The 14,156-nt window shown below is 41.6% G+C and overlaps 1 protein-coding gene across 1 annotated transcript in view; it reads left to right on the top strand.

Annotated features, from left to right (window-relative positions):
- phldb1b (pleckstrin homology-like domain, family B, member 1b) overlaps window positions 1-12,026 on the top strand; it is a 144,007-nt gene extending 131,981 nt beyond the window's left edge. The window contains 5 exon segments of the mRNA XM_017308210.1: window positions 2,222-2,312; window positions 4,030-4,176; window positions 4,692-4,911; window positions 7,010-7,105; window positions 11,606-12,026. Of these exon segments, the coding sequence (XP_017163699.1) occupies window positions 2,222-2,312; window positions 4,030-4,176; window positions 4,692-4,911; window positions 7,010-7,105; window positions 11,606-11,763 (712 nt within the window). The 3' untranslated portion in view covers window positions 11,764-12,026.
- Window positions 12,027-14,156: the final 2,130 nt, after the last annotated feature.

Here is a 14,156-nt window from a genome sequence, read left to right on the forward strand (position 1 = left end):
CAGTCTCTGTATTAATTATTGCTCAAAAGGTCTTGCCATACCAGTTTATTCCTCCGTATTTACTTTAGTTTCTTAGTTTATTCTTGCATTTTGTTCTTCATTCATTTCCATTTAGTTTCCTTTGATTAGTATTATCCTCTCTTGGTTTATTGCTATGTCCACTTTAGTTTATTTCCTGTTGCTAGATTTATTTGATCGTTTATTGACCATCAGTAATCTTCACTCATCACCTGCTGCACTGCCTAATCGTGTTGTCATGTGTTGATTTTCACTGTTCAACGTTGTATTCTCTGTTTTTATGCCATAATTCACATCTAGTTCGTCGCTCCATTTTATGTCTCGCTTCTCCTGTTTCAGAGTTTTGTGCAATGTGAACGTCTTTTTTTTTTTTTTCCAACCCCCTATGGTGCGCAGCGTTCGGGAAGCGTATCSATGGGGAAAAKGCAGACTGACATAAACCTTTTAAAACAACGGAAACAATTTCTGCATTCTGATTATTGAAATTTAAAAGTRCTGTGTTGTTCTATCAGCCCGTTTCATACCGGACCACTTGCAGCACCGTGTTAATGCTATAAAATGAACGCTCTCTATCGTGGTATCACCCATGGAGAGATTTCTTTATTTAAATGGGTTCATTTTTCTGAGGGATACAAAGTCAGGGTATCGTCATTTTCGTAATTACATGTTTATAAGAGCGATTTTCTGTTGTCCTTCCATGGAAGCGTTCAGCTTTCAAACAGAAATAAAACACTTTTTAATATAAGTTGCTGCTTTGACATGATCACAGAACTGCCAAAACATATGTATAAAAATACCTGACAAAGTGAATCACAGCAACGTCATCAGCCGGTGTAACGCTGAACTGATGCGGTGAAGCTACCAGTAGCAGGAGCGGAGCTGCACCAAGAGCTACAAACACTGAATAGAAGAAGAGCTGCCATCGATACAGTTGCAGCCAAGCATGATTTAATGTTACACAATACAGTTTTAGCAAGTTGCTCAAAGTCTAAACTGGTATTGTTGTGCATTTAAGATGTAAAGTTTACCTTCGACCAAACGCCCCCCAAAGGCATCCCAGCTCCCCCCTTTTGTAAAAATGTCCACCAGCGCCCCCTGCCGTCCTCTGAACTCCCCCTGGGGGGCGGTACCGCCCACGTTGAGAACCGCTAATCTAGATACTGGAAGGAATCAGAGGCATTAATGCTACTTCTGCTTCTTTTTGTTGCTGCTTGGATTTGCATTGGTTGTTACTAACAATAAGCTGTAATGTTACTACAGCCTGATTTGGTTTGTTTTTGAAAACCCATTTAAAACAGCAAGCAATGTATTTCTTCAGACGGCCGTAGAAATACAGGTAGGAGGAGGAGATGTACTTTTTCATATTACCTTGTCATAATATGGTGACAGTTTAGCAAATATGTAAAAACATTATTATAAAAGTTACATACTGCAGCTTTAAGGATTTTTTTTCGGTAAAGATTGCCTTCTCTATTTTTCCATCAGTTCTTCAAAATCTAAAAGGCTTTTCATGATCCAAGAGAAACTGGATAAATGAAATGTGTACTTTCTAATTGGATTAGCCATTCAATACGAGTTGGATACTAGTGAAAGCTTGTCACAATTAGCCAATAATCATAATGGATTAACACATCTGGGCGAGCTCAGGTGACTGCRTGGTTGAAATTCCGTTCACATATTGCATCAAACTCCACATGGTGACAGAAATGGGCAAACACCCAGAAGGTGGCGGCTGATCTGGATGGAAGTTGGCAGACGTGCAGACCGGTGATGGGGATGTAAATGAAAGGCCGATTGCTACAACTAGTCTTTTCTGAGGCATTTCTATGCAATATTTATCTGTTGTTTTTGGTTAAAGTTACACACATCCCTCCAGGCTGACAGAAGAGCTGCATGTGGCTCCAGAACTGCAGGTTGCAAACGTTTGAACCAATAAAACGAGACGTTAACACTCGCAGACACATGCAAACACACAGCCCAAAACCACAACCAGACAGCCAGCTTTGAACCAGGTGGAGGTGGAGCAGCACCTCTGGAGCTCCCTGATTAATGACCGGCCTGCTCATCAATACCTCCCTGCTGACGAAACAATCATATTTATCGCTGTAATTCCTTTGTTTTTAAAGATTTCTTGTGATCTGCATGGATTGAGGTGTTTCCACAGGAGGTGAGGTAGTCATTACTGTGCTGTGTCTGCCAGCAGTGTTGGAGGAGTGGACGTGCTGAAGATCGAGGAGATGGAGAAGATGCTGAAGGAGGCGCAGCTGGAGAAAGCCAGGCTGATCGAGTCGCGGGTAAGGATCCGACTTGATCCATCCCGGATCCGTTTTCAGTGACGGATGAGCCTGTGTTGCAATCTCATCCATAACTGAGCAATATGGAAACATAAAAACATAAAGACTGTGACTGCAGCTCAGGTCTTTGGTTCACAGCCTCTGTTCTCTGCTGAAGGAGATCAGTGGAGCGATAAAAATAAAAAATAAAAGTTATAAGCGATAAAAGTTCACCTCACCTAACACTAATTTAACACCTTACAGTGTTTTACATTTATTGTGGGGCTGAAAAAATTTATCAGCAATTAATCCAAAACTTGGCAAAAAAATAAATGTTTTGCATTTAAGATTTTAAAAAAAACGTCTTTGTTTATAAATATGTTCCACCCAGAATTCAAGTGGCAGTTTTAGCTTCACTTGCTTCAAATTCTGAAAAGAAAAAACATCTGCTATTAGTAAACCTTTTGCTATTCAGTTATTAATCAATCAATCAATCAATCAAAAAAAAAAAAGAAATCAGCCCTGCACTGTATTGTCAAGTCCAGCAGAAAGGTCTGAACTTCACCTGTTGATGTTAGACGTGTTTTTAGCTGCAGATTGGTCCTTTGCTCTAAATGACCAAATGTTCACTAAAGGAAAACTGTTATTGCATTTTAGGTAATAAAATGTTTATTTTCTTTTTTTAAAAATATAATAAAATCACCTGTTGATTTGCATCTTTTAGCTTATTTTTATTATTGTATTAAAAAAAGCTTACGTTTTTTTATACAATAAAGCCTTCTTTATTGTGATCAAAGACAAATTTATCACATAGGTATTCATATCAACCAACATAAAGTAGAGCATAATTGATAGTGGAAGGAACCATTCCTGTCTTTTTTATCATTTTATTTTGTTCAAATAAATAGAGAAATCTTATAAGTGTGGTGTACAATGCGCCTCTTTTTCTTGCAATACCCCTAAATAAATAATAAGGTAAATTGTGTTAACACCATGTGTTATAGACCCCATGAGTCTGAGACCAGCTGTCCTGGATGGGGTCTTGATGACTTTTGTTAAAATCCTATAGAACTCAGCAATGTTTTAACCTGCAAAGGTAATAAATAACTGTAACTGTTGGCCTTTTTAAATTACAATGTTTTGTCTCTTTTATGTAGAAGTTTGATTTTCTTTATCTTAAAACGTAAAAAACAAAAATCGAATTGTCTTGATTTAAAAACCTAAACAAATTTCCTGTAGGAGAAGATCAAACTCTGTTTTATTTTGAAGGGTCATGTAACTCTTGGTCACCATGGTTGCTCTGGAGGAGCTGCAGACGTTCACCCCGTGGTGAAGGTGTGGAAAAGAGTTTGTGTTAAAGCTGCAGTTTGATTGCAACACATTTTAGTTTGAAACATCTGTGAAGATCAGATTTGTTTTCGGGTGTCTTTCCGTTTTTATTCCATTTTTTACTTCTCTGTTGCCCTGGTGTGTCAAAAGAACATGTGTTCAGCATGTAACGGCTGTAAGCCAGCCGGGTCTCGATGCCGCTGACTGGTTAAGCTGCACTGCTGCAGTAGATCTGCTCAGAGGTCAGCATTCAGTCTGTGTGTAGCTCCCAGCAGGGGAGCATGTCCATAAATATATGAGTGCTGTGCTGATGGAAAAAAAAGAGAGAGAGAGAGAGAATCTTGTATGCTCTGCAAAGCTGTTCCCAAAGATCAAAAAAATATTTAATGAAAGCACTTTTCCCCCCCAGGAACGAGAGAGCCTGGCTCGCCGTCAGATGTTRGAGGAGGAGAGGAGGAGGAGGGAGGAGGCGGAGAAAAGACTCCAAGATGAAACTTTCCACAGACAGCAGCTTGTGGAGAAAGAGGTCAAGATGAGGTCCAAGAACTTTTCTCAGGTCAGTGTGATAGTCCCACTTAGTAAGCTAGAGGTTATTGGATAACKTCAGAAGGCTGACATGCCTGTTATAAACATGAAGGAGTGCTCATGAATGTTTATGACTCTTGTCTTGAAGTGTCATTCAGTATATAATGACACTGTTAATACAAAATTGCACTAAAAGTTGCATTAAAAGTCAGTTAAGTGTCACAAAAACTTTGCAATATTTGGACAATAATGACCCTTTTAATGAAAAGTTCTATTAAAACTTGCATTGAAAGTCCATTAAAAGTGTCAACTTTGTATTGAAAGTGTCATTTACTGAATGACACTTCATGACAACAGTCCTAAAAATTCATGAAGACTTCAGTCATAGACTGCRTGTTCATGACAGGTGTTATGTCGTATTTTTGTCAGTGTCATGTCGGCCTCATGCACAACTCTTCAAATAAAGTGTTACCAAAGTTTTGAGTACATCATCTTTGAACAGGATCTTCAGGACAGAAGTCCAATCTTTCTTTTTCATCTGTCCAGGCTCGACCGATGACCCGCTACCTACCCATCAGGAGGGAGGAGTTCGACCTGCGCTCACATGTGGAGTCGTCGGGCCACAGCGTGGAGACATGCTACCACGTCATCCTCACAGAGAAGATGTGCAAGGGCTACCTGGTGAAGATGGGAGGCAAGATCAAGTCCTGGAAGAAGCGCTGGTTTGTGTTCGACCGCCTCAAGAGGACCTTCTCCTACTACGTTGGTAAGACCCAGGAGTCGTGGCCTGAAATAAGTTAGGTTTAGGAAGCAGGAATCCATTCACACTACTGTGGAACTCTGGATGAAATCCAGAGATGAATGAAGCTAAACTTTCTGAACTTCCATGAAAATGAGAAAAGGATCTGTTTGGTTTATTAAGTCTGGTTCTGCAATCTTTCTTAACCTTTCACAATTCATTCACAAACTGCACCTTATTATAAAAGGTCCTGAAATGTCTCTAGCTTCCTGATTGTTTTTGTATTTGAAACATTTCTGACTGAGTTGTAAAATGTTAAATTCTCAGGTCCAGTCTTGTTAATGTGGCCTGGTCACCATGTCCAGACCTGGGAAACCACACAGATTCTATTGGAGGCTCTGAGCTCTTTCTGTGAGCTCTGCACTATGTCTGCACCCAGATTCTAGATTCATTTAATGTTTGTTAGTTTCTGTGAAAACACAGTTGGTGTTGTACTTTTATTCCACTTTGTTATATTTTGTTTTGCTAAATAAAGACGCACTTTAGTTTAGAGCTGCAACTAATGTTTATTTTAGCAATGGAATATGCTTATGATTAATTGATTATTCTAACAATTAATTGATAACTCAGTTTTTTTTTTAAATGGCAAATTGTCATTTAATCACTTGAGGTTATTTTATGCAGTATTACACAAATAATGAAATGATTCTGTTGTCTGAACTCTCACTTTTCACTATTTGTTCTACTGRTGTGCCTTGAAATTGCCACTGAAATTCAATTCAAATAAATTGAATGATTCAATTCCTGTTGTTTTTGTATAAGAAAATATACATTTTAGCCTAAAATTCAACAACATATCATTCCTTTAGTGAATTCTTGTGATTTGTAGTAAAAAATGCATCTTCTGTTGAACATAATCAGTGGATAATATTTTATGTAAGAATTGTACGATCCCCCAAATTTAAGGAAACTGACCAATTTTTCATTGGAAACTAAACTAACTTGTCAACTTGACTCAGACATGTTCATTGCTCCATCCATGGCTAATCTCGTCTGCAGAGTGTTAACTGCTCCTCATGCAGGATTCAGTTTGGGGATGAACTCGGGTGTTAGTTTTGTGTTGCATCAGCCTCCGTATGTAAATGCTAGAGTAGAACATGGAGGGCGGCAGAAGCCGCGGCCCAGCAACAGTCGGAACATGCGTCCTCCGCACCTCCAGCAGGGTGACATGTTGTGTAATTCGCCGCGGTTCCTGGAGCTGTGGGACACCCGCTCGCTGTCGGGCCCTTTGAAGTCCTCACAAGGTTCCGCTCAAAGCTGCTTAAAGTGGTACCTTGTTGAAAGGGAGCCAGGACGAGGAGGCGTACCGAGATTACTTTGGCAGGGGCTGAAACGCGCCCCGGCCCGCTGCAGCGCCACGCTCTTTGAGCGAGCTGATTGGGATGCAGAGCCGCGGCCCCCGTCTCCTGACCTTGAACACGGAGTAACAGGAGGTGACGAGCAGGAGTCAGCAGCGCCACTAATTCCCGCTAATCAGCCTCAAACACAGCCACTGTTTGGCTTATTTAGACGGAGTCAAATGAGATGCAAATGCGCAGCTGTTTGAATGCTAAAGAGGTCATTAGCAGATAATGGCTGCGTGTTAAAAGCAGGCTGTTGTTCCTCGAAATGAAGGCGCTGCGCCCGCCTCTACCTACTGCTCTTTAAGTTGGCTGCTGGAGTGTTTTTTAGCCTGGAGGTAGAGAGGGCTGTTGAGTTCCCCACCGGTTCCTTACTGCAGTTCTGCAGTGGCTGATGAAACAAACTGCAATCATGTACCAGAGTAGTGTAAGAATGCAGGCAAGTCTGAAAACACAATGAAAAGCTCCACTTGCTTTAAAAAACAGAAAGGAGAGAAAAAAATATTGCTGTGCTTGTCTTTTCCCATCCATCATCACAAAGCTCAAATTGGTCATGATCAAAGTCGGGCTCCTGCGCTGATGAGCACATCGTGCGGATCCGCTTGGAAGATTCTGGGTGACATGCGTGAGGTGTGAGTCGGCTCCTCCAGCTGAGACGGTGTCAGAACGGATCAGGTTCTGACCAGAGCTGATTTTTTTCTTCTCCTCTCTCTCTCTTTCTGCAGACAAACATGAGACCAAGCTGAAGGGTGTGATCTACTTCCAGGCTATAGAAGAGGTCTACTATGATCACCTCCGCAGTGCCACTAAGGTACCACTCTGTCCTTTCACCCGTTCTCTGTCTGCTCCCTGCTTTCTTTAAGTCCCGTGTTCATGTTTGTCCTGTTCAGCCGTCTCCCCTCCCTGAACCCACTGTGTACAAACTAGAGGTGTGCCGATCGATCGGCCGCTGATCATAATCGGCCGATTTCCATGAAAAAGTGTATGATCGGTAATCGCCAATCACGGTCTCTTGTTGCCGATCACACAAACCGATCACCTGCATCTCATTTCTCAGCCTGYCTGTGCAGCTGGTCTCCTCTTTCCTTCACTCTGCGCAAACGCGCAGCAACAAATCCTAAGCGATGTGGAACTATAACGCACTGAGTGAATGGGGAAGTTTGCGTGTTGCGGCGGAAAATTGAAGCAGGTCAAAATGCATCAACACAACGAAGCTAATAGAACATAAAAACAATGMCATACTTGACGGAGTTTGGCTACATCGAGGCTCACTGCAGTAAAAAAGACATATGGAGGATCAGATAGCAGGTAAAGCAGCGCACAGCTACAAACACTCACCAGGATTAGCATGATGGTCAGAAAGCTAAACAAATAACCCGCAAAATTATTTAAGTCTTGGAGCTGCGATGTAAGACTCTGGTTCTGCTCTCGCTGTTGAACCGCTGCTACGCTACAGGTAGTAATATTTGACAGACGGAGCGCCGCTTCTGCTCCACCTGGTAGTGACTCTCACACCGAACCTCTGYTTAAAGCTGCAGCATCTAACCTAGAAAAATACATTTTACATACGTATTAAAACTTTCGCTGTCCTAACATGAGACAGTTAATCTCTAAAAAAATAACCGATCTCCTCCCTGTTCTGCATAATTACTCTGCTCAGTCAGAAACAGCCACTCAGAACTAGCAGTAATCAGCTAGCCGCCATGCTATCAGGAGGTTTTCATTCAGTAACTCTGGATTGTTTATTGTAATGGAACCTGTATTTGCCTATTAATGTTTTATACTTTTAATTTTTTTGGCAATATTGAGAGGTTTTATTTTGGCTCTGCATTATTTAGCCTCTTCAGAGCCTCCATATGTTATCAGTCTGTTAAAGATAGTATTACCGATAGCAGTACAATTTGCACAATGCCTGTTTTGTTTAGTTTTCTTCTTGGAAAAAGTTATTAAAAACAAGTTTTTGTCTAAATTAAGGTGAATTCATGGTTCCTTTTTCTTCATAATGTAACCGGTGTTGCTTATGATTAAAAAAATAATAATTATGTGATCGGTATCAGCGATCAGCTGTGATTGGCCCTCATGGGTGACCGGAATCGGCAGGAAAAAACCTGATCAGCACATCTCTAGTACAAACTATTAGTTAAATGAGATGGGTGGTGAGGGGCCGGGGGTTAAATGTGCCGCGAGCCCTGAAGCCTAAAATACTCAGGAAATACAGACTGTGACGCCTGTCGGTTGAAAGCCAGAGACTTGCTAATCCTGCCTGCTCCCTCTGTGGATCCCAGCTGAATTCATCAAGTATCTGGAAAACAACTGCAGCCCTAACACAAACCTTCACATATTTTCCAGCTTTCTTTGATGCTGACAATTTATATGGTTTGAGCAGAGCAATTAGGTGTATATTCATTTATTGTCGAGAACGTTGTGAGCAGTGATGGACACCACTAACTACAAAGTTAGTTGCACTAACCCTAAATTTGTTTATTTAATCTTTGTTTAGCCAGGTGAGTTATTAAGAATTACAATAACAGCCTGTCAAGGAGGGAAGGACACAGGCAGATAAACACTAATTATAAACATAGGTTCTGCTAACGCTACAGCGCTATTCCAACTCGTTATTTAATGGAAGCTACCGCTAAAGTGTTGCACCAACACGCTGTTTAGAGGAAGCTAACACTAAAGCGCTAAACTCTAAAGTATTTATCATATGAGAACATTTGCACATTCTCAGTCCAAGCCAAAGAAAGGTTGTTAACAGCAACATGAAGGAACATGGCTCTGACGGCAGTGTCACAACCATGAACTTTAATATATGAGGTTCAGCTGCAGTGAAGAATAGTCAGGATGCCCAAGAGTGTCAAGAAGGTACCTGTCTCCTGCTGAGGAGGAGGCTGCTACAGAGCCATACTGGCAGCAGGTAGCCACAAAACCAGGAAGTGGTAGGATGGACAGGGTAGGACTGGAGCTGATGGCTGTTAGTGCTGACAATAAAACATCCTCAGCATAAATTCATGTTGGGGTTTGATTTTCCTCTAAGGGAGGCACCTTCCTTCCAAATCTGCCCAAGATCAACGGTGGAAATAAAAGAGTGGAGTCAAATATCCAGGAGCAATTTCTTCCTTCAATCTGGAGACAATGTAGTCAGGAGACCAAACCATTTTCCTGCTGGGTGGATCAATGGAAGCAAACACACTTACCTTCAAGCATGAAGAGACAAGATCTGGTCACTGAGAGCTGAAGGGAGAGAACCTGGGTTCATCCTTTGTGTTCCTTCTTACAGAGCCGTACATGCAGTCATCTCTGACATTCATCTTTATTTTTTATTTTTTACTTCTGCACAAAGCTGAGCTGCTACCTCCTCATCTGTGTGTGTTTGATGGCCTGTCGCTGCGTAGCACACTCTGACTTACTGCACAGCTCTGATCAGCCCTGGAACTTTGATTCTCCTTGTCACTTCACCAAGAGGCAGACCTTCATGTGAGCTGCTCTCTGCCCAGACACACTCTGCTGTCAGAGCCTGAGAACAGTTGCAGATGTTAACTTTGTTACACACATTTGCTCTGGTTGTCATGAAGAATGAGCAAAGCGATATATTTTTTTTACCTTTGAATATTGCTCAGGATTCGTTTTTTATTGCCGGTTCCATAGTCTATGTTCACTTTGAATCACAGGAAATTACAATATCTTAGAGGATTTTTCTTTGGTTTCTGATTGAAGATACATGGAGAAGAACTTTGTGCAGGCCCGGCGGCATGGGTGGGCATTGGGGGGCATTTCCTGCCCACAGTCAGCCGTGCCCCCCCCCTGGACTGGAAGCTGTTTGTTGTTTTTACCTATAAGTGGCCAACTCTCTGTTATCGATTTGATACAGTAGGGGCTTCCACACTTCCCATATCTGTGCCTTCTGTCACTTTTTTTAGCAGTTAAAACCGTTTAATCGTTAACATGTGGTAACCTGTTTTTCCGAGCTGCCTTTAAACGCAACATGAGCGCTACGACGCTCGCGCTGGGTTTCCACCTGTGCAGCAGTGAAGGAGACCTGCTGCTGCTGGCAGAGCTACGCAGGTGTGTTAGAATCATGGCAGCAAACCAGCAAAACGCAAAGAACTTTTCACAGTTTTTTCCCTCAAACTAACAGACTGAGTTGAGTGAAGCTGCTGGATGCAGGTAAAGTTAACTAAAAGATGACTAGCTAATATCAATACAGCACATTAATCTTGTTAGCTAGTAGCCTATAGGCTACTGATGTTGTCCAAGTTCAAAAGTGGGTAGTACTTGTTACATTCACTTGAGTACACTTTGTGTCTGTTTTCCCATTTCAGGTTTTTGTAAGAAAGATTGTTAAATGTTTAATATTAGTATTGGAAACTGAGGGAACAGTTTTTATAGAACTGTCTTACTGTTGAGTCAATGACAACGCATCTTTTATTAGCATGATTAGCACAGCTAGGTTTACAAAAAGTCACCACTGGTTGTTTCTTGAACATGTAGATTCTTACCTCTGAACTGGTTGGACTGGTTTTCTCGTTGAACTGATTGAACATTCTGCATCCGAACAGAGATGTTCTCCTCGGTCTCCACTAACATGTGGGGTTCCACAAGTGTCAGTTTTGGCCCCTTATTGTTTTCTTTTTACATTCTTCCATTCGCTGGCATTATGCATGTATGCAGATGACATGTGTCTTTTAAACCACCCCTCATCCAGTGCAATTGTTTTAAATATCTCCTGCAGTCTAAAGTCAGACAGTTGCTTCTTTCACTGATCGGAGACAAAAATCTGATTTTTAACTTTTAGGCTAGCTCGTTAGCTGTCAGGGCCAATCAAACAAAGGAAAAATGCTCCATTCTGGTTACCGGCCAATTTCCTGGTGCATCTCTAGTGCTGACCACCAGGGACCATCACAACAAAATTCATCCAGACAATCATTGGAAAACACTGCTTGTCCAACTCTTTCAGCTCTATTACTTGGTCGGTTAGCTGGGAGTGAGCTTCTCTTCTGGAAGTCATTTGGGTGAGCGCTCTGAGAGGAAACAAACAGAGCAGAGCAGAACTTTCTGTTTGAGGCTGAGGCAAGCTGCAGAGTTTCTAGTTTCATCCTTCACCTTAGTTTTCTGATTTATTATTTAGTGGGAAAAACAACAACTCCAAACTGTAAAGATTCTCCAAACACTTTCAGCTCGAACTCGCTGAAGCATCTGAATTAAAAAAAGAGATTTAGAATCTGAGAAGATTGATTATTGGTTCAGCCTCAGCTGGGACGTTAATGTAAGAGGCAGGGCCAGTCCCAGTAGAGCCGCTGAGGGGTGAAAACTTGATGGAGAACTTCTACTGAATCTGGTTCTGTCTGTCTGCNTGACCTTCTGCGTGAAGACGCATGACCGCCTCTACTACGTGGTGGCGCCATCGGCGGAGGCCATGAGGATCTGGATGGACGTGATCGTCACAGGAGCGGAGGGATACACTCAGTTCATGAACTGAGGGCGAGCAGAACGCTGCGGCAGGGATTGGACACACAATCCACAGGATCGGTTCTGACGTCCGCTCCGACTCGGACACCACGCCTGTTTGTTACCGTTTCTGTTTTTATTTCACACAATCATTTTTTCATGCAGGAGTTTCCTTCATCATGTTTCCTATGTGATTCTGTTTGGATTGAAAAAGGGAGCTGCTGCCACACACACACACGCACACCCCCATACACACACACACACACACACACACACACACACACACACACACACACGCACACCCCCATACACACACACACACACACACACACCCCCATACACACACACACACACGCACACCCCCATACACACACACACGCAAACACGTCTCTGTATATAAACCAAAATGTTCACCTGTCCAGGACTGTTCAAAGCCTTTCTATATTGCCAAAAGGAGATCTTGTAGTTACTGTTGAATATTTTGTATTATTTGTTTGTTTTTTTTTACTTAGAGAAAAAATTGCCAAATGACATGTTGCCAATGTTATTGAGTATTCTATTGTAACTTTGAGTGTAGAGAGACAATTTGAAGAATTCCCTTCACTTTAATGTGTTTCAGCTGCCAAAACCTTTTTTCTTTCTAACGGTCAGAAGCAGCTGATCTCAGATCCAGACCCACTTCTTCACCAGGCTTACCAAAGGAACGGACTGTCCACAGGTATTCCTGAAGAGTCCACTCATTATGACGGAGTTATGGGCTGTAATGGTTTGATCGACACCATTACACAATGAAACTTCAATGGTTTCTATGCTTCACAGCTGTCAGAAGAGGGTGGCTTAAACTGAAAGCAATGAAAAACCACACAGCTACTCTGGTTTAGCATCAAGACTGTAAATAAAGAGAAGCTGTAAAATAATCAGAGGGATTTCTGATCAGGCATTTTGACCCATCGCTGTTTTCCAGAATTCCCAGTTTGGGCGAGGTTCTGTTAACACATTATTGTCCAGTCCTAAACATTTGGTCACGATATATCAGCACCAACATCGGTATCAACCGGTGTCAGTAGTTTTTGACATATCAGTATTGATCCAATAAACAATCTGATATTAAAAACTGATATTTATTTCCAACTTGTTGCTGTTTGTTTCTGGAGGGGAGGGGTCAAGGCTGGTCAGGACACATTTTTATGGTCATATGACAGAGTGATGCAGCAAAGGATTGTGGGGAAGCAGTGGTGAAGTCRGCAGTGTGGTCATGTTTTCCAATATTTACCTAGATATATTTTGCTATCAGTCATAACAGCAGTATTAATATCAAGTATTTATATTGGTCCAGATTTGCATATCGGTGCCTTCCTAACGTATTTCTCATCCTTTATCCATGACTGGTCAAATTAAAAACTGTTTTCTGTAACAAATATGTTGCTAAGCCACCTTTCACTGTTAACCTCTCCATAGTCTTGCTTACTTTAACATACAGACTGTTGATATTTTAACACATTTTTATTCCATTTCAGGATTATTTTCTTAAGTCAAGAGTGTCTAAAGAGCAGCCATTTTGTGGGCCCCGCCCACACTATTAAGAATGACACACATTGCCTTCCATGTGGGGCATTTGGCAATACTGAGACAATCATTTGAAGGGAGGAATGAAAGAATCCATCTTAGTGAAACAAGAAAAACAAAACTGGAACAGAGGAGGTGGTCTAAGGTTCAGCACAGCCTTCATCTCGTCTCTCCAGGTCGTTTCATAGAAACTCAGACCTTGAAATGTGACCAAACATTGTTGGGAACTGGTCAGGACAGTCAGTTTCAACAACCCCCACAGGGAACTGAATACAGCCAGAGTTTCATGTGACCCTGACCGCCTCGTCAGTGATAGCTGTGGTTTTGGTGGTGATTTGTTTTGCCCTATCAGGGTGATTGTTTCTGATTGGCCATGTTTGTTTCATTCTTGAACTGTGGTTGTGGGCCACACAAGGTCCTTGATCAGTTTGGACATCCCTGCTGGAAGCCGTCTTTAGACAGAGCAACGCTAACTTTTAATGCTAACCCATTTTCAGAACATGATTCATAATCAGTGTTAAACAGAAATCTGCCTCATTGCTGGTTGTTTCACCTCGTCACCATTTTGGCATTTGGTACTTGACTCAGCAGCACTACAGGACACATTTTAATGCACTCAGAGGTTCAGTGGATCAGAAGCAAAATCATTGGAAATAGGAGTAATGTAAAACATTAAAGGGATTATAATTAGGATTTAAATATTTGTATGACTTATCTCCATAATTCAGTCACATATTTGTAACCTCCTTGGAGATGCTTAAGCAGTCAGGTACAAACAAAATGGCGACAACTGAGTATTAAACTGTGAAAACTAACTGAAGCTTTCATAAACATGACCAAATGAATCAACATTTACAA

The sequence above is a fragment of the Poecilia reticulata genome, linkage group LG13 (assembly GCF_000633615.1).
Source record: "Poecilia reticulata strain Guanapo linkage group LG13, Guppy_female_1.0+MT, whole genome shotgun sequence".
Classification (NCBI taxonomy): domain Eukaryota; kingdom Metazoa; phylum Chordata; class Actinopteri; order Cyprinodontiformes; family Poeciliidae; genus Poecilia; species Poecilia reticulata.